The sequence below is a fragment of the Catharus ustulatus genome, chromosome 17 (genome assembly GCF_009819885.2).
Source record: "Catharus ustulatus isolate bCatUst1 chromosome 17, bCatUst1.pri.v2, whole genome shotgun sequence".
NCBI classification, from domain to species: Eukaryota; Metazoa; Chordata; class Aves; order Passeriformes; family Turdidae; genus Catharus; species Catharus ustulatus.
In genome coordinates this window covers 6328676-6353526 of record NC_046237.1, presented here as the reverse complement: position 1 = coordinate 6353526, position 24851 = coordinate 6328676, and the positions used below count along the sequence as shown (strand labels likewise).

Here is a 24851-nt window from a genome sequence, read left to right as displayed (position 1 = left end):
GACATTCCTTACCTGCTGGGACTGAGCCAGGGGGAGGTTTTGTCCCTGTGGGATTTGGCCATGGATCTCCCACGCTCTGCTGGAGAAGCTGGTGCATTCCCTGCTGCCTCCTGTGCTCGGCAGAGCTGTAATTAATGCTGGCCCTGCCAGCCTGATCTGCATCAGATCTCCCTGGCAATGGAAGCCCTGGGGAGCCCAGAGTGGAAATTGCAGCAGCTCAGAGCTGGCCCTGGGGAGCTGAGGAGCACGGAGAGGCTGGGGATGAGGCTGCAGGGATGTGCTGGAAGGGGGAGAAGCAGCACCCAGGTGTCCAAGGGCTGCAGCAGCACCTGGAGCTGCCCCAGCTCTCCCCATAGCCACAGCTTGCATACTCCATCCTTGGCATTTGAGTTCATAAAGCAATTTCTATTCCTATTTTTTCCCCCGTCCCATCAATATCTGTCTTGTGACAACTTAACGTGCAGGAATCCTCTTTTTCTTTCTTTTTTTTTTTTTTTTTTTGTGATACGTGTTCCTACCAGGACTCATGATTTGATAGTGGCTTCATTCTGGACCCATGCAAGGTGACCAACTGAGCAAACACGGCGTGCAAGCCTGCTCTGATTTTGGCACTTTGCTTTCAGCCTTTCCTCAGGCACTTTACAGTGATGGTTGGTCACAAAACTAAATACAACTCATTACTTCTTTAATCTGAAAATGTAGAATTCTCTTTTCCCTTGATCCCTTTCCAAAATGTAGAATTCTCTTTTCCCTTGATCCCTTTCCATTATTTGGTGGTTTTTTTTGTTTTTTTTTTGTTTGGTTGTGGTTTTTTTTTGTATTGTTTTTCCCTCTTTCTTCTCTCATTGATTATTCATTTGTTTCTCACTTCAGCACAGAAGTTTGCAGCAAAATCTGGGCCATTCCAGGAGTGCAGCAACCTAGTTGCAGCTCTTTCCCTCCTGGTCTCTGCTCTCCTTGCCACGTTGTGGGGAGCACTGGGGCCCCTGTGCAGCTCCCAGGGCACGGCCCCAGCAGTCTGGAGGGTGCTGGGATGGATGGAGCACACCTGGCTGCAGGGCAGGTTGTGGTGGGGTTGATTCTGGCAAGGGTTTTAAAAGACCAGCTTGGGGAGAAAAGATATTGGAGTGAGACCTAGACAAGACATTGAGGGACATCATGAGTGGGATTGCAAGTGAGGTTTTCTTACTCTCCTGAGCTTGTTTCAAGTGTCTGCACACCAGATCTGGTGTGAGGAGGAGACATTTGCAGTGAGAAATCAGGCAATTATCAGCTCGGTGCTGGATTCATCTTGTGGCTGATAAAGCTCAGGCTTGGCTGAGATGGCTCTGAAGGTCCCTTACCTTCAGCAGTCCCAGCTCACCGCCACGTTTCAGCCTGTGGTTTGAGTAAATACTGCAAATCTCTCTATTTTTACTTGTTACTGTGACATTAATGGTCATTGCAAAGCCACAGGCACGACCTGGTGGTGTGAAACTCCTTCTCTTTATTCACCAAAAAGCATCAGCCCCCACCAGCAGAACCAAACCTTATAAATATTCACAATGCAGTTTGTAGGAATGTGAGACAAAGTCAGACAGATGAATTATTTAATGCTCTTAAAGAATGCAGCTTTTAGTTTCTCCTTGCGCTGGCCTACTTTATTGTATTAGTAAATCGATCCTGAGTAAATTAATTTCCCTGCTTTTGTTGGAGCAAGCAGTGGGCAGGGGTGGGAGCCTCCATCCTTGAGCAGATGCCAGCACACCTCGGCAGCCGCGGATTCAGGCGCTGAGTGTCAGAGGAGAGCTGAGCTCCTGTCACTCATTCTGTGCCCTTCGATTTGCATCAGAACATCCAGCACTGGGCAGCCCTGATGGGGCAGGCAGTGAGTGGCACTGCCCAGGCTGGTTTTGGGAGGCTGCCCGTGGATGTGGATGGCAGTGAAATCTGGGTGCATGCTGGGGTTTGAGCATCTCCCTGATTTTGTGGTGAATCAGAGCCCGAGAGAGCTGATAGTATCCCTGCAGCTTGTGGCAGGATGAGGCTTCCTTTGTCCCTCCCCAGTGCCAACAGCACCAAAATCACATTCCCTTGGGCTGGACCAAACCCCTCTTCTGCCCCATGTCAGGCCACCCACCTCCCAGTGATGCTCAACAAAACCAAAAAGTCACCAGGATTTCCAGGCAGCAGGGAGTTAATGTGGAGTACCTGCCTGAGAAAGGAACATTAAATCCACCCAAAAATGTCCTACTCTGGCAAGAATTGCAGCACCACTTCTGTGTGAGCTTCTGTGGATGTAAATGCTTAAATAAAGCATGAGTGGAGCTCATGCTCAGCCCGTGCTCCTGCTCCTCAGCCAGTCTGCTCCTCTCTTAGCCCAGTTAGAAATGTCCCTGCTCGTTTGGATGCTTTTGGATGTGTGTTGCTGAAAGAGCTGACACTTCCTTGGGGAAAAAATGTCAGCAGTGATTAGAGCTGCCAGCTGGAAGGGGAACTGGATTGGCACTGGTCAAACTGGGGATAGTCCAATGTGTCCATCCACACATAACCTTCCAGTTAGCAAAACTGGGCACTTGACTTCCCTTTTTATGTGGTGGTGCAGCAGCTGTGCATTAAAACTCAGGGAGAAATGTATCCAAAATTGTTCTCTGAGTGTGTTGGATGAGTGTGAAAATTTACTGCCATTAAGACTGACCTTCTCTCTTTTTTGTGTTCTTTAGTTTTCTACTAGTGTTCTCCTGCCTGGTGCTGTCTGTCTTTTCGACCATTGATGAGTACCAGAACAGCTCAGAAGGGGCCCTTTACATCCTGGTAAGTGGGGGCTGACAGTGAGGTATTAAAATAAAGTCAAAGCCACACAAACCCCTGAGACTGGGGGTGTTTGAGGCAAGAATCCAAGCTGTCCCTTGTGAGAAGGGGACCACTCAGGCCTGTGGGTCAGAAATGGGGAAAAATTTTGAAAACCCTGGGGCTGCTGGATTCACCTGTCTGCTCTCCTTTTGTCTGTTTTCCTCTTCCCCATTCCTGCCCTACATCAAATCAAAACAGCTGCAGATTGATTAGGGCTTCTCTGGGTTTGACACCAGTGAGGAAGGTGAGACAAGATCTCAGAGGGAAGGGAACATGCATGGGATATTCAGGTGGACATGGAAGGAGATGGAAAGAGATCATGTGGCGTTAAGGGATGGAGGATTTACACCATGCCTGCACCAGCTCTCCCAGCACACAGGCAACCAGGCCAGTTTTCTAGGGAAAAAGCTGAAACCCCCTTTTGTCATCCTCTAGGATTATTCCCATTCAGTGATTCCCATCTCAGCTCTCCCCTCAGCAATAACTGAGCTGAGTCCTGAGACTGGTGGTAAGGAGACAACGAGGTGTTCATCAGTCCTGTGATGGGAACAAGCACAATGTGAGGAGGTGTAAAACTCCAGTTCATGGCTACAACGTGCAGCACCTCTCACCACCCTGGGGAGGGATGCACAGAACAGAGATCTGATGAAGCCTGGGCGCTCTGCTGAGTGGTGCAGACAGCTCACTGATGTATTTTCTGAGGTGTGTTTTCCTGAGCATGCTCTCCATCACCCTTTCCCCCCTCTAATGGCACTGTTGTCCCCCCAGGAAATCGTCACCATCGTGGTGTTTGGGGTGGAATACTTTGTGCGGATCTGGGCCGCCGGCTGCTGCTGCCGATACCGGGGCTGGAGGGGACGCTTGAAATTTGCCCGCAAACCTTTCTGTGTCATCGGTAAGAGCTGAGCCCCTGCACGAGATTTCCCAGTCTGGGATGGCCATTCTGAGCACTGCCATGCATGGTGCTCCAGTGTCTTGCATGTGCTTTGGGGGTTAAACTTCAGCTGCTTCATGGTCACCTTGAGAAAGGAAAAAAGCCCAAAGGCAGAAGTCCTAATCCATAGCCATGCTTTTAGTATTCATCCCAGGGCTCTCCCTGTTTTCTGCTGGCCTGGAGCCATCCCAGTGCCCTGCATACCTGAAGCATCACTGGCAGCTTTAGAAGCAGGGCTTAGCCAGGAGAAGCTGAGCACAGGAACTGGAATCCTGCAATCTGCATCCAGCCTCCACACCAAATTGTTCCCAAGTCATTGTAACTCCGTGTCTCGCTTTGCCTTCCCTGGTGCTGATGAGCTGCCTCACAAGGGAGTTGTGAGACTTAATTAATTATTGTTTGTAAAGCACTCAGCGAGTCTCCTGTGAGAGGGGCCATCTGGGCACAGCAGTGATATTTTCTGGCATTACAAATGGACAGAGTGGCCATGCCCTATGGAGACTGCCTTTGACTGTCCAGGAGCAGGATTTCAGTTTATTCCACAGAAAAACACCCCTGTAAAATTTGTGTAGCAAATCAGGGAAGACAGAGGTTTATGGGATCTTTGATATGTATTGAGCAAGACATTTTTTCTTGTCCTCAAGCACCTTAGGATTACTATGGAGGATGCATAGATTTTCTTTCCCAGTTTAGATGGGAGAATTCCCTGCTCTGTGTAACAGGCATCTATGACAGATAAAAGAAGAGGCCTTTGGCAAGGATTTAATCCAATGTTAACCTTGAATCAGATCAAAATTCAGGCCTTGCAGCATTTCACCCATTTTGTATGGGAATGATGAGCACGGAGAAGGAAAGCAGGATGTTTCCACAAGGTTTGCAGTGGCTCCTTTCATCCAGTTCCACATTAGTGCAGGACACAAGTGTAGGAGATGTCACACACTCCCGAGGCAGTGGCAATGCCGTTCCCTCCTGTGGTGATCTGGCAGTGCTCCCTCACTCCTCCCCGCCCTGTTCACCCACAGACATCATGGTGCTGATCGCATCCATCGCCGTGCTGGCAGCGGGCTCCCAAGGGAACGTCTTTGCCACCTCGGCACTCAGGAGTTTGAGGTTCCTGCAGATCCTGCGCATGATCCGCATGGACCGGCGCGGCGGCACCTGGAAGCTCCTGGGCTCGGTGGTCTACGCACACAGCAAGGTGAGCAAGGCCCAGGCAAACACGTGGAGCTTTGTGCTCTCCCCACCAGACACTGCTTTGGCTCAGCTCTCCATCCCAAAGTTCTTCCCAGCTTGGGGAGACTGGAAGGACACTGTATGTAACACAAGGGAGCATCACAGTCAGAGGCACAAAGGCTGATGGAGTGTTCCACCTGTCAGGAAGGGAAGGGAGAGAGAGATTCCAGTCATGGAACCAATCCCTGGTGTGAGGGGATCACTTTGGGAAGAGTTTGTTGATAACTTTTTGTTTCCTGATGCTGTATTTATGATTTTAACATTTCCCCTGCTTTCTTCACTTCCTTTTCCCCAGAGAAGCTTAGTCAGCTTCTCCAGCACTGTGTAAATATTATAGGAAATTTTTGGATCTCTTTTGCCTAATCCATAAATATTCACTCCTGTGAATTCTGAATTAAAACTTCCTTGCAACTGGGGTATAGTCCACCCAGACCCCAACTTGACAGCTCCTTTAGTGGATTGGACCTGCTCTGAGTAGAATCTCCAGAGATCTGGGGGTTCCTATTTCGGTTTCAACTTCACTTCCCTCTGTGAACTGGGGAAATATCAGAGTTTTTAAAGTCTCAGCTCCAGTTCTTGCAATAATGGAGCTCTAACACTCCTCCTTTTGCTATGTGTGTTTGAGTGATTTGGTCTTCAGGCCTGGCAGAGCCATGGTCCCATCTCCAAAAGTGCCATCACTGATCTCCAGCCAAAGCCCCGAAACTTAAACAAGTGCAGAGAAAGTTCAGATCCAGCAGCATTTAGAAGCTCAGCGTTTGGAGATGCGCACCAGGACTGCAATCATTCTCTTCTTTCCTTTAATGATCTCTCAGGAGCTGATTACTGCCTGGTATATTGGCTTCCTGTGCCTCATCCTGGCCTCTTTCCTGGTGTACTTGGCCGAGAAGGGAGAAAATGAGCACTTTGATACATACGCAGATGCACTCTGGTGGGGTCTGGTAAGTGATTTCCATAGAGCAGCTGCTGGTTATTAAAATAAAATGTCCATTAACCCTCCATCTTCTATCACTTACGTGAGGTATCGACTTAGTGCTTAGTTAACATTTGTATTAAATGGCTTCAGACTGTTCCATTTAGCTCTTTTTCTTACATAAACCTCACAGAAATTGGTAGGGGATCACATTTCTGAATTAGCTGGAGCTGCAGGGGAACAGAGAACTCCTGTGCTTCCAGTTGTGGGATTGAGCTCTGTCGTGACAGAGGCAGGTTCAGAGAGAGATCCCACAGCACGGGGTGCTTTGATCATTGTTTTGACAACTATTGCTGCCCTTTAATTATTGAAATTGCACTTGGGCTAAGCTCTGTTCAACACGCTGGAATAAATTTCATAAAATTAATAGGGCCTAAGTAGCAGAAAGACTCCAGTGGGGCGAGCACTCCCTGTCACATTTCTGCTGAAAGGGCAATACTTGTGGTTTGCTGTGCGTGTGCATGTGAATTATTGGATTACCCGATTAACAAAGAGAGAATTAATGACGTCCTAATCTTCTTGTGTTATTGTTCTTCTGCTCCATCACTAGTTTGGCCTTGATTACAAAGCATGTAATGAAAATCCCCAATCTGATCAAATCCCAATAACAGGCTTGGGGAGGAATCGGCTGATCAAGCAGCTCCTCCATTCCAACAAAGGGAAAGAGGCAGTGAGTTGCTTTTCAAGCCCCTTAGTTAGGATAGAAAAATAAAAACAAAGCCCAATTTGACATAACGAGAAAATAAACAATGAGGGAAAAGTGACAGCCCAGATTAGAGCTCAGTCTGGGGAGAACCATGGGCAGATTTATCCCTTCTGCTTCTGGGACTGTTTTGCCACTGAGAAGTTCAGGAAAAAAAAATAATTGAGTTTCATTAAAATAATCAGTTTTTGTCAGAGTCCAGCTCATGGATCCAATATTGGCAGACATTGAGAGATGGGATCAATCAAATTTCAGGTTTAGAAGCTCATACCTTGGTTGATCTTAGTGTATCCAACACTTGTTGTTGTTTATAGAATTACAAAAATATTGTAAACCAGCTTTGCAGTGATTATGGAGGGAGCCTTGCTCTGACTCTGTGTTTCAGTAAGGATTACCACATTGATGCATTTTTTAACCATTTGGTCAAAATAGCATCTAATTGATAAGGCTTTTAGTGGGCCCAATTAAATAGTGCTTTGGGATCCTACTTCCATTTTGTTAAAGTGATTTTTTATTCTAAATGGAATGCATATTTGCAATGCCACATCAGCATGGTGTCAGCTCCCATCCCTGGGGCCAACTCTGTCCATGGAGGCTGTGTGACAGGGACAGCTTTGGGATCAGAAGTCTCAAAGATGTTTCTAATCAGACCATCCCTCTCTGCCTTGCCCTGCCATTCCCAGGCTCTCCAAATCCTCTTGGAAACCTTGGGGGAATAGCCAGCATTTCCCACTAGTGATGTCCATGAACTGAAGTAGGAAAAAGTGCAGTTTGCAGTTTGAAATTCAGGGGACTCTGTCTCCAACAAATCTCTCAGGTCCTTCCCTAAAATACAGACGGCAGCTTGCCAGCTCTCTCTTGGTGCATTGCAATAACACAAAACTAAATGAGGTGCTGTGAAAGAGCCATAATTCATCCTCTCAGCCTTGCAGGCTGTTTTGAAATAGAGGAGAGGAGACCTTCCCAGCTGATGGGCTCTGCTGGGAAGATTAGGAATAAACAGCAGCAGGTCTTTGTGCGTGCAAGCAGCTTTCCTGAGCTGCTGAGAGGGATTTTGGGGGAACAGCACCGGTTTGCTTCCCCTGCCGAAGGCACAGCCCTTCCCTGGGGGAGGCTCTGAGCTCCACCAGCCTCTGCACCAGATGGCAGCTCTCTCTGTGACAGCAAAAGGCACCAAAATGCTCCCAACTGGTGTGAAACCTGCACATGAGCAGGGTGGGTGTCGGGGTGCATCCCATGGAGCTCTCTGTCCCTGCTGGTCCCCCGGGTCCCTGAGCTGCCTCCCGGCTCCTCTGTGTGCCTCTGGCTGTTGTGTGAGTTCTGGCTGTGCTGTTTCAGTTTTTAAGGCTGTCTGACCAAGGGCTGGGCACTGATCTCTCCCTGCAGATCACTCTCACCACCATTGGCTACGGGGACAAGTATCCACAGACCTGGAACGGGCGGCTGCTGGCGGCGACCTTCACACTCATCGGTGTCTCCTTCTTCGCCCTCCCTGCCGTAAGTGGGGGGCTGAGCTCACCTGGGCCTTGTCCCCAGCCCCTGGAGCTGCTGGCACTCTAACACCTTCAATGTGATGCACTCAGAGACCTCCTGTCTGGGATGCTCTGTGGCTTGTGAATCAAAAAATGAGGGAGAAAAATGGAGAGCTTCTGAATATCCACAGCTTGGGCATCGTGTGCATGAGCAAATGGGATGGGAACTTTCAATTTGGCTCTGCACAAATATTTATGAAGCAATAAAAAAGCATTTTTTTTCTCCAGAAGGCTGTTCCTTGGGGTAATAATGGCTTTAAGATGAAAGAGGGTAGATTTAGATTGGATATTAGGAAGAAATACTTTCCTGTGAGAGTGGTGAGACACTGGCACAGGGTGCCCAGAGAAGCTGTGGCTGCCCCATCAAGGCCAGGCTGGACTGGGCTTGGAGCAACCTGACCTAGTGGAAGGTGTCCCTGCCCATGGCAGGGGGTTGGAATGAGGGGAGTTTTAAGATCCCTTCCAACCCAAACCAGTCTGTTATTCTGCAATTACACCATTTCAGCAAATTCCCCCTGTCCCTTTGGCAGCGCATTTCAGTGTGTGGCAGGATCTGGATTCCTATGGGGATAATCTGCTGACTGCCAGCGTGCTGGGGATCTTTTCTATTTTATCCCTTGGCTGGAGGTGGTTTGGGAAAATTTGCAATTCCAGTGAGTGCCAGCAAAGTCTGCTGCCCCTTGGGGAGTGTCTGCCACAGCTGCCGGGATGGAGGCTCCTTCCTTCCTCTACGTTTGAATAAAAAAATGAGCTGGGAAAAAACCTTTAGAGGGAAAGCTGACCACAGTTTAAAGTGGAAGCTTCACTAAACCCCTGCTAGCAGCAAATTGTTGTTCTCTTCCCCAGGGCATCTTGGGTTCAGGGTTTGCTCTGAAGGTTCAGGAGCAGCATCGACAAAAACACTTTGAGAAGAGGCGGAACCCAGCAGCGGGGCTGATCCAGGTGAGGGACACGTCCAAGGGGCCTTGTGGTTACATCATCCTGCTTTTAGGGGCTTCACAGACTTCTAGAAGTTGGGGAGGAGGCAAATAGGGCCATGTAAGGTGTGAGACAGAAACTGGTGACTGGTTTTGTCTGGGAATAAATGCCAGGAAATCAACCATGGGAAAACAGCATATGTGGTTGGGAATGTAGAGAGAAAAGGGATGGAATTCAGCAGGCAGCCAGCTCAGCAAGACAAATGCATTAGGACAGTCTGTTTTCCCCATTTTTTCCTCCCCAAAGAGAATATTTATCCTGATATAACAGTACAGTTGGGAGCATTTTCTTCACGAGAACAGATGTCCGTGCAGAAGGCTTGCCTTGGTGTATGTCTTGGAGAATTGAAATTAGTCATTTTACATTGCCTTGCTCCTCTCTCCCCACATTTTTCACTTCTTAATGGGCAGCAACACCCATCCTGACCTCAGCCTGGCAGTGAATCCTTGGGACCCAAGCATTTTTTTGCTCACATGGTCAGGATTATCATGGTAGCACCAGGATTATCATGGTACCACCCCAAGTTTATCACTCAGCAGATCAAGAAGGCAGAGCACTGGATCCATCCCATAGGACTTGTTGCTGAGGTTTATAAACCCAGGGGTGGTTCTGGCCATGCCTGGGTGCACAATCCCACTGGGTTTTCTCCTGCACAGGCGGCCTGGAGATTTTATGCCACCAACCTGTCCCGGACAGACCTGCACTCCACCTGGCAGTACTACGAACGCACCGTCACCGTCCCCATGTACAGGTACCTCCTCCTCCAGCTTCCTCCTCCATTGCCTTCTCCTGATGCCACTGTCTCCATAGTTATTTGGATATATAATTTTGCTTATTTATTTACTTTTTGTTTTGTTAAAAAGTTGATTTCGAGCTCCTAAGGGCTGGTATATGCTTTTTATTTTTGAGTTATTTTTGCTTTGTATTTTTTCATTGTTTTTCTTTTTGACTTGATTTTAATTTCCCTGTTGCTTTGTGTTTTGTTTTTTTTTTTTTTTTTCTTCCCATGTCTTTGTGTGTGTACATCCTTTTTCTTTTCACCTTTATTGCTCCACGCCTGCTGGTAGTTGCATTGTGTTGTGACAGTTGCCGTGCCCAGGTGTGAAGACTTCCCTCCAAGCTGCCCTGGATCATAGGTAAACACCACCCTCACCCTACCTGCAGCTCCTCATGCCCTCTCAGGCTCTCCTTGCTGGTCCAACTGGTCTCTAATGGTCCTTCTGCCTTTCAGAAAACTTCTCTCCCACTCTTGACCAGCCTGGCACTCTCCCAGGTGCATTTTCCCTGGGTCCTCCTTTCCTTTCTTTTCCTTTTTTATCTGTAAGAGGAGGAAAACAAACTCGGGATTCAGGGAGCGTTTTCCCATTTCTTGTACCTCATTTATCCATCCCAGGGTGCTGACACAAGCAGGGAATGATGTTGGAACCATGATGGATGAGGCTGCTGAGCACCAGAGTGTTTGAGCAGCACCCATCTGCCTTGCTCTACCTGCAGTAAAACCAGGCAGGGTTTTGAGGTGAAACCACACAGGTTAGAGCAGTGCTGTGGAAATTCACAGCCTCTGGGATTTGGAGCTTCATGGAGCTGGGGACAGAGTGTCCTGCCATGCCCCACAGCCCACCAGGACATGGGGAAGCACTGTGTCCTTCATGTCCCCTTTGGGCTGGTGGCTTCCTCAGGAGCTAAAATGCACAATGTTCTATTCATTTTCACCCCACACTCCCTGTATCCTGGGCAGGGCCATGTGCCCCTTCCTGGTGTATTCTTAGAGGCCATCCATGACTCTGTGGGTTTGTAGAATGGTTGGATATGTTTGTTAGATATTCCTGTAGCTCTGTGGGGTTTTGTTGGGTGTGATGGGGCTCCCTGTGCCCCATCTCCCTGCTCCCACACTGGGCTGTGGCCCAGCACTGGGCTGTGCCATTGCAGGAATAATCCCTTCCTGTTTTCCCATATTACTGGTGCCTTCTAGCCCTCAGGCAGACAGCCTGGATGTATTTCCTGGGGTAAGCTTTAGCCTGTATTTCAAACACAGCAGCCAGCCTCTTAACCCACCATAAAAACCGGTTGGAAGTCCCATTGTTGTGGTCAGTGAGCTCTCATTGAATTCATTCCCAGTGTGTGTTTGATTGGTTGCTTTTTCCCTGGAAATTTATGAAATGACTTGAAGACTTTTTCTAAAAAACCCAAAACAACAGCAACAACCCAACAGAACAGAGCAAAGCTGTTTTCCAATAGCATTAAACCACTCATTGAAACTCTCCCTCCCAGTACCTGACCTTGTGGCTGTACCCTTGCATCACTGCCTGGGATCAGCTACTGGAGAGGATGAGGATGGAGCTTGGCCCAAAATCCACTGCAAAATGCAGGCACTCAGGGCTTCTTTTCAGTGGACTTTGCCAGATTTTACTGCTCTTTGAAATACTGAATTTACCATGCAGCCAGCCATGCAGTGACACCCTTTTGATTACCTGTTACACAACCCCCTTGTTAAAACCTGTATTTGCACAGAGCTAATGTGCAGGAAGAAATCTGAGCTAAAGATCTCCAGAAAAGGCTAAGTAGAAACTCTTGGGAGGAGAAAGAGAGAAAAAATGTAGTTTGAAGAGCCTGCTTATCTTGAGTAAAAAGCCAGGGCAGATTTGTAGCAGGGCTGTAGCAGTTTTGCTGGCTGCTGCTGTGGGTGCTGCTCAGCCCCACACAGCAGTGGCACCCTGGGCTTCCTTAGAAATGGATTTCTCTGGACTTTCAGCTTCTCCCTTAAATTCCAGCTCCTGTCTGTGCACAGATCAAGTGAACGTCACCTGGACAAGTGAGCTGTGGGTGCACCAATGAATTCAGCCCTCAGTGAAATTGCTTTTTTTACCAAAAAAGCACTGAACCCCTCTGACTATATTTTGAATGCTACCGAATACATTAAGTGATTTTTTTTTTTATTTAAAGGGAGTAACTGTATGTGCTGGCTGCAGCTTGCATCACTCACACTGACCATCTCTCTTTGCCTCCCCACTTCCCCAAGCCAGCTGGCAGGCAAACCCAGCAGCCGCCTGAGGCCATGGCTGCAATGCACAGTGTGGTTTGGAAGTGGGCTAGAGGAACACAAAATCCCCTTCTCTGGTGCCTGGGGATGATCTGCAGTCACCTCAGCATCCTTTTTGCTCAACACTGAGCTGCTTTTCCTCATAGCAGGAGCTTGTGCCTTTAGCTCATCTCTCTTCCCAAGGCATCTCTGGAAAGGCTTGGCTGCTTGATATGAGAAAATGTTTACACATGCCTTGGAGGAGCTCACACGGCTCCAGAGCATCACTCCAATCACTGCAGTGGAGCTACTCTGATTTGTCTGGGGGAAAATGTGGTGGCCTCTGAGAGAATCCCAGATTTCGCCTTTGAATCCAAAATGTGGCAGAACCAAATTCTGAAATATGCACGGGGCTCCTGTGTGTGCAGGTGTGGTTTGGGTTGTGATGTATGAGTAGGCGTGGTGCACCCAGACATCACAAACAACCTGTCCTGCATCAGCCACTGGATTTACTGTTAAAAAATCTGCTCTTATTGTCACTCATGAGAGCTTGATCTGAGCTACTGTCATATATTGATCTTTGCTAATAAAACCAAACCCATGGGCACATCCTGCCCATCCAGCAGCCCAGCCCAGGGAGCTGGTGGGGCTGAGGCTGTGATGTCCCATGGAGGTCTCTGGGAGGCCCCCACACTTTCCCTGCCCCGTGGTGCCCGTTTGCTCTCGCAGCAAGGTGCCAGCTGCCTGTCCCCGAGGGTGGCTCGGCCGTGCCGTGGCTCCTGAGCCAGCCACAGTGGGAGCCCAGCCCCCAGCTCACCTGTGAGCCTGGCCACAGCATCTGCTCCCGGGGACACACTTGGTTCATATGCTAATTTTCTTTATTCTGTTTCTTTCCCCCTCTCCTCCACCCCGACTTCCCCCCCTGTTTTTCTTTCTCTTGCCCCTTTGGTTTTCTTTGGTGAAAACTCTTGAAAAGCACGCAAACGCAAACGTATGGTGCCTCCAGGTATGAAGTGCATGTGACTCTGAAAGTGTGTGTCATGTCACTCCTTGTTCTTCATTTGGGACTGTAACGTGCAAAACAAACAAACAAAAAAAAAACCCCAGAAAAAACCTTTGAAGATGAGTTTTTTCCAAGGAATGAGTGAAAGCCCTCCTGCTGCTACAGACTAACCCCCTGCACCTCCATGTACATTTGAGCTATTGGTACACACAAGTGTTGGGAAACTGCCAAAATGATGGTGTGAGGAAGGAGGATGGGAGTGTGCTTGATAAGCTTGCTTTGTTAAGGATGATTTCTTGATGGTCTTTCCAACCTCCCCCAATCCATGCAATGCTTAGCAAGAAAACATCCCCATTCATCTTCCATTTCCCTCTGCCCTCTCTCCTGTGTGTTCCCTCTCTCCAGCCCTCTCCTCCCATCCTTCACTGTGTCATTTATCTGGCTCTGGGCTGCAGGAGTTGTGCCCACCTGGTGATGCTGGCTTTGAGTTTGCTGGTGTGGTGGCACCACAGGGCACATCAGTGCTAGCAGAAAATAAAACCTCCAGAGCAGCTGTGCCTGCTTTTGAGGGTAAAACCTGGAGGAGAGAAAGATCTGGGATGCTAAACTGATATGATCATTCATTTCTTTGAGTAATCCAATCTGATTTTTTGGTGAAAGAATGCTTTCATCTCAGCAGGACTTTTCCATTTCAGTTTTTAATTCCAAGACCCACCTAGAGCTAAGCAGTTATTAGCCACAGTTATTCAATTTGGGACTTAACCTTTTGGGATCAATTGAAATGCTAAGTCCCAGATAAGGCTGTGTAAGATTTATGATAAATAATATTATCTCAGGTTCTGCAGAAAGGAGTAGATTTGCAAATCACAGGCATATTTTATATGAGATGGGTATCTGAAGGTGTAGTCAAGTTAATATTTTAAGATGGGGAATAAATGACTTGCATTTCAAGACTGCAGGCCAAGCTCTGTTCTTAGAGCAATTTAAATCCTCACTAGATGCAGTAATGCCACTAGAGCTGATGTGATTTAGTGTCTGATTTCGAAACCCAGTTCCAGTTTTCACAGATGCAAGTTTTACAGCCTTAGTAAATCACACTTACTGCTCTGTGTGCTTAATTTATAGCAAATTGCATCAATGAACTGCAAGTGTAATATCAAGAATATATTTTCCTGTTGCGCTCAACAACAGCCTGTTTTGAGAATCAGACATTTTTCTGCTACTGGGAGAGGAATAAGAATGTGCCACTTCGGTTCCATTTGTTGTAATGAAGTATTTTATAAGCTTCATCAGTGTTCTCAGTCATGAAAAACAGCTTCAGCTGCAGACATAAAGTCATGGTTAGGGCAAAAAATTGGCTGCTCATAGGCTCATTTAGGTTCCCATTCCAGCACCCATCTCCTTGTCACCATCTCCTTAACTGTTCATCCTGGGACTGTTCCAAAAAATCATCGTGGCCTCCGTGTGCGTGCCGTGGTGTGTCTGTGTAGCTCCCACCGTGTCGTGTGCTGCTGCCCTCCTCGTGTTGTGGGGTTCTGGTGGTGTCCTGGCCCGAGGCATGACCTCCCTCCTGTCCCCTAATGCTTGAATAGTTCTCTGTGCTCCCAGGAGCAGCAGATCCGCCTTTCCCTGCGGATGGGGGAGCCCAGGTAGCGTGGCCTCTCTGTGCTGTGCAGGAGGGGAGGTGGAGGCAGCTGGGGGGACTGAAGCAGCTCCCAAGTGTTGTTGTGGTGGGTGGCATGAGCTGTGTGTGTCCCGTGGTGTGCAGATCCCTGAGCCAGCTCCCCCTAACCGGAACGCGCTTCCCTCGCTAACCAGTGACACCGGACCAGGAGGAGAGAGAGAAAACGTGAGAGCCCCAGCCAGAGCTGCTTCTCACCTGGCATGGTGGCACCTGACCCCCTGTGCCCTGGGCACACACCTGGGCAGGCTGTGCATGCAGCATTCCACAGCAAAGCTCAGTTCTAGAGCTGTGCAGAGTTCTGCCTTTTTTTGTTTTTTAAGGTTCTGGAGAAATGGGGTGGTGCAGGAGCTGTTCCCCAAGCTGCTCTTGCAGTGACAGGTTAGGCTGGGCACTTAATCGAGATTAAATTTCAGTCAAGTATATCAGGTGTAAGTTTTCACCCATTTTTAATTATAATTATTTCAGCTGGTTATTTCCACCTCATGTGTACCAGGCCCTTGAACCAACCACAGAAATGGTGAATTTCTGTGTTTTTTGTGTGTCTGTACCTCCTCATGGAAGCATCTGTGGTGGCCCAAGAGGTGGCCACCTTCAGCACGCTGCAGACCATGGGCTGATGCAAAAGAAATAGTTCCCTTTGGAATCCTGAATCCTCCAGTCTTTTGAGCTAGAGAACTCCTCAGCTGAGACTTGCACCAGCGAGAGCCCTGGATTTGCAATCCCAGCTGGAGAAAGTGGGGCAGTTGTCCTGTGTTCTGCTGGGTATGGCCCTCCCTGAGGAGTTAATTCAGAGCTGTGCACCCTTCATTGCCTGTGCTGGGTTTCATGCACCCCTCTCCCAGCATCTCCAAACCCTTCGGAGTGTGGGAAGGGAGGTGAGAGCCCAGCACTCCTGCACAGCTCCACTGCATCAAGGTCAGCCTCTTCCTGATGTCTGGAATGAAGAGGATCATTAATTCAGCAGATCAGGATGTGCTTTTCTCTGGATGGAAGCGACTGGGGAGCCGAGCCAAAATTTTTCAGGCCTATTTTTGTTCTTTTCTCCATACTTAGAATTGGAAAATTTTCTGATTGCCTCAATCTTGTGAACACAAAATCTCTGCTGAGCCACTGTAGTTTTGAGGATAAGTTTTGTGCCTGCAGAGAAGAGGCTTTTCCAGTTGAGTTGGGTTTTTTTTTTAGTTAAAGTGTGAAACTATTGGTCTCATCATGGCTGAAAAAATGGGGGCATGAGCATCTCTCCCTTAACTTTATTAGAAGCCTCATTTCTTACAATCTCCCCCTGATACCTCCAGCCTATGTTTCTCTTGGTTGAAAACCTGGTTGGGAATATCAATATTAAATGAATATCAATATTTATGGGGCAAGCTTAGGGTCTCAGGGAAAAGCCCAAAAATGGATGTGAAGATAATTCTGTGGCTTTTAGGCACAAAAGCAGGATAGACCACAGAAGTTTGTTCACTGGATTTTTAATTCTTACCAGGATTCCCATTGTGAGATTTACTTTTTTTTTTTTTTTTTTTTTTGAGACGAGAAGATAAGGAAACCTGTGGTTTCTGGAAGGCAGTGACACAAGATTTTGTCTCATTTTGGGGCAAAACCTGACATGGAGAGCAGGGAATTGGTTAAACTCGACCCTGGAGCACACTGGTGTTTCTCCTGGGATGCTCCCAACCCCAGCTCCTTGTTTCCTCTGCTGCTCCTTCCTATGCCTTCCCACATCCCCATGAGCAGCAAGGTTGAGTTTTGCTATTTTCCCCCAAATCTGGAGTTTCTCTCCATTTAGCAATGCCAACCTGCCAGACTACAGTTCTGCCAGAACACCATGGGCTGCCCAGGGACCCTGGCAGCTGCTTGCTTTTGGGGAGGTTCAAAATCCAGTGGTGCAGACAAGTTTCTCTCTCTCTCTTGCTGTCACACTCTCTCTCTTACCCATGCTCTGCCTTAGGACACTGTTGGAAGTAGCAGCCAAACCCCTCTCCATCCTTCCTGAGCTGTCCCCCAGCTACAGTTGGTGGCTCAAAGCTGGTTCTGGTTGAAAGGATGGGGCAGCAGGGGAAGTTGCCGAGACAGGAGGCTCTGGAATCAGCTCTGTCTGGATATTAATGCTCTTTGTTTTCTCCCTCTAGACTCATCCCTCCTCTGAACCAGCTGGAGCTCCTGAGGAACCTGAAGAGCAAGTCAGGACTGACATTCAGGTTAGCAGCAGAGTTAAGAGAGTTTGGAACGCACACACTTTGCAATATTTTCCTTTTTCTCCTTTTTTCTTTTTTTCCTTCCTGCCTTTTGCATATGGACATCCTTGAAGATGAAAGAGGTTTGACAGCTGGTCCCACATGGGTCACTCAGTGACCTCCTCCCTGCCCCTCTCCTGTGCTCTACATGAATTCCTTCAGCCTAACTTGGCTCTGGATTAATGTCATGGTACTTGACTGACAACTCAAAGTCGTTTTCTCAAAGGGGCTGATGGAGGTTGTGATCCCAGTTTTCCTCTGACCTTTCTGCTCCTCACCACACTCAGAGGACACTTGAGCCCAGGATGTTTTAATTCATTCTCTGTTCCCTCCAGTGCCAGCAGGCAAGGTTGCAGCAGTGAGATATTTTTGCTAAATTGGCTGTGGCAAGGTTTACGTGAATCCTCCAGGAGGGTGGGAGTCCTGCACCTTCACCCTCTGCTTGGGAGGGGTAATTCTTGGGGGTTTTGGTAATTCTTGGGGTTTCTGAGTGGTCAAGGCTGCCCTGTTGGTGAATGGGGATGTGCAGATCCTGGGAGGGATGGAGAGGTGCCAGTGGGCATCGGGGCCAGCTGGGAGGTGTGGGATGGGGCCGGCCCTGGGCTGTGCACCCCTGGATCAGCCTGAACATCTTAAAATGTGAATATTTGAGCTAGTGACTGAGGCTGGGCTTCCAAGCTTTTCTGAGCAAAAAGCAGAGGGAAGAAAAGAGATTTTTATTCATCTCTCCAGGCTGCTGCCTTTAGGTGAGGGAGAGGGGCTGGGCTCTGTGCAGGTCTCAGTGGTCGCTGCTGAGTGTAGGAGTGTGAATCAGAGCAGCTGAAGGCAGAGCAGGTTTTCCTCATTGCTGGAGGGAAATGCCACCACAATGCCTGGTCAGTGGAGGTGAGGGGTATTTTTCAGTGTGGCCTCAGCATGGCTTGCAGTGTCCTGGCTGCCCTTTTGGGGCATTTAGCTCACTTTGTCCTTAATGATTTTTCAGGGCAGTCCAGTTTTGGATCGCAATATGAAACTGCAAACACGGATTGTGGTGTCCCACTCCCTCCATGTCACCTTTGCCAACTGCTTTGGTAAAGTAGCTGCCAAAGGCTCTGGAGGCATAAACCCAAGCTGAGGTGTCAGGATGCCAGGGCAGGGGTCCATGCTCCTTCCCACCCACGTCCAATCCCAGCATCCGCTGTGAATCCGTGCATTTGGAGATCTGACGTGAGCTCTGTCCCAATGGCCAGGGAGGAAAAGCGAATGCACCAAGGTCATGGGAGCCATTCAAACCCTTCCCCATGTGCAGAAACATGAGGGCAGTGCATTTCCAAAGGAAGGGGGCCGCTCTCTGAGCCCACAGAAGTCCTCCTGTGCTCACACAAATCACACGACCCTCAGGTGTCTCGGTGGTGCGTAGGCACAAGGATGGGTTGGGGTGAAATCTTCAACCCTGTGCGTTGTATGTGTCTTCTCTGAGGTTGTGTGAGTCTCCAGTGATCTTCTGTCTGGGCCAGAAACTCCAGGAATTAAGTGCTCCTTTCCCTTTCTTCTGTCCACAACTTCCACTTAGTTGTATTGTTTGGTATTGTCGTTTCGTTATGTTTTAACAGTGAAGCAGCAACATCTTTTGCCACCTGACACCATGCTAATGTACTATTGCTTCTGTTTAAAGGAAAGAGCAGCAGCCTGAACCATCGCCAAGGTCTGTATCACTGCCAACACGCCATCCCCATGCATTCCCTGTAGATTTCTGTGTGTGTGCGTGTGTGTACCATGTCGTGGCACCATCGAGGGAAGCATTCCTAGGTATTACCGTGCTTTTCCTGTGCTGTGCAGTCCGATGTATCTACGTGTATGCTGGACCTTAAATCATATCTTCCTTCTCTCCAGCCTGCCTGGGGCTGGAGCTGCAGGGTAGCGAGGCTGGGGGGGAATGGAGAGTGTGGCAGCACAGGCAGAGCTGGCAGACACTCACGGGGTGACAGCAGGGCTTTGGTTTATGCTTCTTTATTTTATTTCATTGCTGGGGTTGTAGCTGAGTATCTCGGTGTAACGCAGGCTCAACACGTGCCCGGGGGCAGGTGAGGCTTTGCTGTGTCTCTGTCACCTGTGCTGGGCAGAGGGGACACAGGGGACACGAAGCCATCACCACATCGCCACGGTGGCAACTCCTGAGCTCCTCTGGCTGTGGGGCACAGCGTGGACCTGCTGCTCCGTGGGACACCTGGGGGCTCTCTGGCATGGCAGAGCCGCCCTTTGTCCGCCCCACCATGGGGAGGAAGCGCCTTCCCTGCTCCATCTTCCCTCCACGCCTCCAGCCCACGGTGCAGAGCGTGCTCTGGGTCGTGGCGAGCACCTTCCAAGGGCAGCTGCAAATCTCACTCGTGGTACAGCTTTTCTCACTTCACAACTCCCAGGGAGCCAACAGGGCTGGTGTTTGGGATACTTTTAGGACACTCTTCATCCACTTAGAAGTATTTCATTCTGGGATTTTTTTTTTTGTCCTATATTTTCCAGTTCTTAAAAAAAAATAATTCTGGAACTGAATCTCTTTTTTTTTCTTGGCTGATGAGACACAAAGTGATGATCAGTGGAGATCATCTGCTTGGCTTTCAGATCTTCCATCTCATTCCTCAAAACACAGCTTTCAGCCTAAATTTTGTAAACAATGAATAAATTTTTCAGAAGTACAGCTAGAGCCTGGCATTCTGCAGATGTACCTCTCTGCCATGCCTCTTAGCTTATAAGAGGCCAGAAACTAATTTTTCCTTGGCATAAAAGCCAACCAAAGATATCTGGGTAGAGATAGTGCTGACTAAAGGGTGGAAAATTTCATCTTTCCTTCCTTCTCCCTCTCCCCCCTCCTTCTTTTTTTTTTTTTTTTTGTCATTCATTTGAGCTTTTCTTTGCAAGAAGAACCTTTGTAGCACTCCATCTACTTTCCTGCTAAATAACCCAAATCTCCAAGATCATGTTTCAACTATCCAGATTTACTTATTTATTTATTTTTCTGCTTCAGGTCTTAAGTGTAGCTTGAGTGGAAGCAGCCTCCACCCAGCATTATTAAAGCAGGGAGCATTACTTGGGAAGGGCTCTCTGGGAGCAAACCAAGGCTGAAATCTTGGCCACCTGCCTGTGGCATCAGGAGGGTCAGAATTTCATCCCAGGGTCTGGCTGCTCTGCTGCCCTGCCTCAGCCAGTGATAAACTTTGGATGCATCAAAGGGTGAATCTACATTTCTTACATTGCAATGAGGTAAAATCCATGTTCAGCCCCATCTGCTCCATAGCCAAGGAAATCTGACAGTCCCTTGTAGGGAAACACCAGCCAGCATCCCTGCAATCACAAGAAATAGTCTTATTTCTCAGTCACTAGCCTTATTTCTAGTTTTTCAATCTTGGTCCTGTCTTGCAGGGTTCATATTTATTTACTTGAAACCTGAAGTTGTGTACAATATTTCTTTGTAGAGGTTGCAGGTTTTTCCCCGGATCATTTTCTGCTTTCTCGACCTTATGTCACAGAAAGAAGTAAAAATAATCCTTCCCTGTCCTTTTTCAGAGTATTTTTTACTATTTATAGGTCCTTCATCAGAGTAATTTCCAAGTGCTGTTTCCTGCTCCTGTGGTGCATCTGTCTCTTGTGACACCGATGGGTTTTGTTGCTAAACCCCAGCCCAAGAAGGGCTTAAGCTGAGGGTCTGCAGCTGCTGTGCAGAGCTTTAGAGTTTATTCCATATCGTTCAGTTCTGCTGCCATGGCAGCACCAAAGCCCCTTCCTTCTGTTCTGTTGGGACAACACCAATTCTACCTGTTCCCACTGTCCTTTTCCTTCCATCTGATAATGCCTTAGACCTCAGGAAGGAATTTTTCATTTGGGGGTGCCCAAATTGCCTGTTTTCCCCAATAAAATTTTCTGGGTTTTTTACATTCACTTCCCAAATCTTCCACCCACTCGAATTTCCAGCAGCCTCCCGGTGATGCTCAGTGTGTCATCCTGCCCTTAGAAAAGAGAACTCATCCTGTTTCTCTGCCCACCTGACAGTTAATCACCCACTTGCTGCTGATGCTTCACTCAGGAAGCTCCTGGGGATGAATTGTCTCTCTTAGCAGACCCCAGCTCCACATTTTCACTGCTTCAGCTGGGAAAGGATTTTCCACTTTACATTTCCATGGCTGTAAGGAAATAATCCTACACCTGGAGGTAGCTGGATCTTCCTCCTGCTCTCCTGATGTGTAGGGAGTGGCTGATTTCCTGTATCCTTCTTCCCATAACCAATACACCACAACCCCCCTGCAGCAAATGGAACAGAAGGAGCTTTTTCACTACTTTTCACCTTTTTATATTTCAGTTTAGAGAAGGGTTGCTGGCATGGCACATGGGATTATGCTATGCAGGATAGACATTGTCCCAAGCATTCTGCCAGTGCACAGAGTGGCTGTTGGGGTCCTGCCCTCTGTCCCCAGTGCTGCTGTGGCCGTGCTGATTTCTGCCCACACAGCCCTGGGAGAGCAGCTGCTGGGCTGGGAGGACATGAGGAGGTGATGGGGTCAGTGTGGCAGAGCCTCGGGGTCACCTGCAATTTCTCTTGGGTGGCTTTTGATTTAGTCTTGGCATAAAATGGGAGGGCTGATCTGAGAGACAGGTTATGTCCTTTCTCTATGGTTTCTGCTGTGTTTTTCCACCACGAGCTTGTCTGCATCCACATCTGAGTGCTGGGAACGCACTGTGCTGATTTGCTTGGGGGCCAGGAGCTCACCTCCCCCCGAGGTGGAGCCTAGGCTGGGATGAGCAGAAGAGATGCTGGCCTTTTTCTACATGCTATATACCCCTTCCCCATTTTTTATTTTTCTCCCTTTATAAAACAAACACTTTCAGAGCCTCCTTGCCCATCACCTTGGGTGTTGTGTCCACCCTGTCCCAGCCCTGCCCCTGCCCTCCCCAGGCTGGCTGTGCTGTGGGACACTGGCACCCATCCCATCTCCCAGACCACACTGCTGCCACAAATCCAAATCCACTGTCTCTCTGTCCCCTGGGAAGGGGTCTGCTCTGTGCTAGGGCTTTTCTCACCCCTGCTGCTGCAGAAAGCCAGCAGATCAGAGTGGTAATGGGGGGTGATCACTCTTCTGTTGATCAGGCTCAAAATTAGCTGTGGCATCTCGTTTCTGTTTGTTTTACTTTGATTGTTATGTCAAAAAGGCAGACACATGGTTGCCAGGGCTATGGAGGCTCCTGTGTGAAATGTGGGCTTCAGATGCTCTTTAACAGATGGTTTGAGAAACATCTGAAGGCATCTACAACCACATTTCTTCCTCTTGCATTTTCCAAAATGCGATTGGGTGAAAAGCTGAAAATTAATGAACCAAATGATCGTAATACACATTAATATCAGAGAAAAATAAACAGAAGGATTGCAGGGAAGTGGGGAGCTAAAACTCAGATTACTTTGTCCAGCATGAGTTCAGTGCTGTAGGTAATGAGAGGAACCTGTTGGGAAGGTTGTTCTCAGCTGTGGTTTGTCCTTGCCCCAGTGAGCCCAGCAGGACTTGGCCATGTTCTGGGTGAGTGCTGGGCTGGGTCCCTCGTACTGTGTGTGTTTATCTGTGTGTATATCTCTCTCTCAGTGTGTGTATATGTCTGTCTGAGATACACACAACCCCAGGATCTCTGTTCAGGGGTGTGATTAAGGCTTCTGTACGCACTGGAGGATGCCTTTGGTTGACTCAGTGGGCCCCTGCTCATGCAGCCAAGGATGTCTGAGGTGTCCCAAACCTCTACTGCCCGTGGAAACCAGGGCCAGTCATGGGAACCCCACGGGCCACGTGAGCCTGGGCTGGTGTTTGGCCTTCTAACCAATGTAACTGGTGTCAGAGACTCATGCTGGGACTGACAGTAATCTGGAAATAATCAGTTCCCTTGAGGGGAGCGGATTATTTGCACGGAAGGAACTGCATCTTTCTGGAGGGACTGCAGAGGAGACTGAGAGGAGAGAAACCCACGCGTCTCCCTGAGGCCCTGCATGCTCCATCTCCCCCTCCCATGCCAGCTCCAGGACAGCCCTGGTAGCACCTCCAGCCCCTGGGGCTACCCGGGGATGCAGGATCCCATTGTGGACACCTGAGGAATCCCTAGGATGCTGAGCTTGCATGGGATGCTGTGCCTGCGAGCTCCTCTGATTACCCAGCTCAAGTGTAAAATAAGATTGGGATTTGGTGCCCTTCAGCCTTCCCAATCTGCCCATAAATTCAGCAAGAGCTGCCTGCTGGTGGTTGGTGGCCTGGTGGGGTGATGGGGCCACGTCATTCCCCTTCCACAGGTAGAGGGCTGCTCCATGGCGTGGAGGACCCTGGTGCTGGTGGGGATTTCTGGCAGGGCAGTGCCTGAGCAGCCATTTGGGATGGAGCTGTGGTGGTGCCGCCTCAGAGTCAGCAACTCCCCAGAAGTGGTAGGGCCTGTCTGAAAATCTTCACAAAAACCAGATGTGTGAACACAGATGTTCAGCTGCCTTCCCATAAGGGACTGCACCACACCCTGTTTTTTATCTGTTTTTGGTTTTTTCCAATGCCAGGCTTGATATAATGGTATTTCCCATATGGAAAGTGAATAATTCACATATGAACTAGCTCTCTCTGTGAGTGGGGATTTTTTGGGGGATAAAAAAGAAGAAATTTGAGCTTTTTTGATATTATTTGACAAAACAAGTTAAAGCTTTCCATGGTTTACGCAATTTGAAAAAAACTTACTTTTAAAAATATATTTAGAGGAAGAACAGAGTATTTTTTTGTTTCCAATATAGATGAAAAATCTTCCTGCAGTTAATTGTAGATAAACTCACGCCACCAACTCAATGAGCAGAATTATTAGAGCATCTCTAATAATTAATTTACTGACCACAATGAAACAAATTTCAGAAACCCTCTTGATTTTTGATTTACTTTCTTTTTCCTCACCGAACACTCAAACAGAACAATCCTGTCATGAACCCGGCCCTCAAAACACCTGTCTTTTAAACCTAGAGTCCATAATCAAAAGTTTCCTGTCTGGCATTTGCTTCCAGGTCTAATTTTTACTCTCCCCTCATTTCCAGTAAAAGCAAACCGTGCAGAGAGTCACTATGCGGATGCTGCTCAGGAAACTCTAGGTACCACGGGAAATGCGTCGCACGAAACTAATCAAAAGCTGCACGGCTCATTCTCCCTCTACCCTGCTACCACCCGTTCTGATCACTTCTCTGCTTAATAGAGGTACTAGATGAGTAAAAAAAAAACAACAACAAAAAGGTGGAAGAGCCTTCCCTGGCTGCCAGTTGTGCAGAGCACACGAAGCGAAGGGATGAGGATGGGGAATTTGGGCTGGGCGAGCCAAGCCAGTGTCTGCTCAGCAAGGGAGGAGGCCAGGAAATGAAGTTTAACAAATAATGGAAAATTTAAAAAAAAAAAAAGGAAAATGAAAAATTTCAATTTTTTTTTTTTTAAAAGGATTCCTTCCTCCCTATCACTCCATCCCTCCTCAAGGTCCAGGGAATCCTTGCGAATGGACTTGCACTGTACAGCAACGTCCAGTTAGCAGCATGAGAACTACCAGCTTCCTGCCTCTGCTCAGTCACCATTCCTTTGGCTCTCTGACCGTGACAAATTGACCTTTCCTAGCCTGGTGGCCTTTGGAAGCCACAGCTTGCCTATCTAGCACCTCTACTACGCAGCTAGAGAAGGACTAATCTCAGCCTGTCCCGCCAGGCGCAGGGGAC

General features: G+C 48.3%; 1 protein-coding gene across 11 annotated transcripts in view; it reads left to right on the top strand.

The window, feature by feature from the left end:
• The window catches only part of KCNQ2 (potassium voltage-gated channel subfamily Q member 2), a 73378-nt gene that overhangs the window by 20778 nt on the left and 27749 nt on the right, over positions 1-24851 (top strand). For 4 of the 11 annotated variants that reach the window (XM_033074941.1, XM_033074939.1, XM_033074945.1 and 1 more), the window contains exons 2-12: positions 2703-2793; positions 3601-3727; positions 4789-4964; positions 5815-5940; positions 8062-8172; positions 9054-9149; positions 9842-9936; positions 13181-13210; positions 17021-17089; positions 18780-18809; positions 24192-24245. In XM_033074941.1, the coding sequence (XP_032930832.1) occupies positions 2703-2793; positions 3601-3727; positions 4789-4964; positions 5815-5940; positions 8062-8172; positions 9054-9149; positions 9842-9936; positions 13181-13210; positions 17021-17089; positions 18780-18809; positions 24192-24245 (1005 nt within the window). The remainder of the gene's footprint in view (positions 1-2702; positions 2794-3600; positions 3728-4788; positions 4965-5814; positions 5941-8061; positions 8173-9053; positions 9150-9841; positions 9937-13180; positions 13211-17020; positions 17090-18779; positions 18810-24191; positions 24246-24851) is intronic. The other 7 variants (XM_033074949.1, XM_033074944.1, XM_033074947.1 and 4 more) reach the window with 4 other exon arrangements.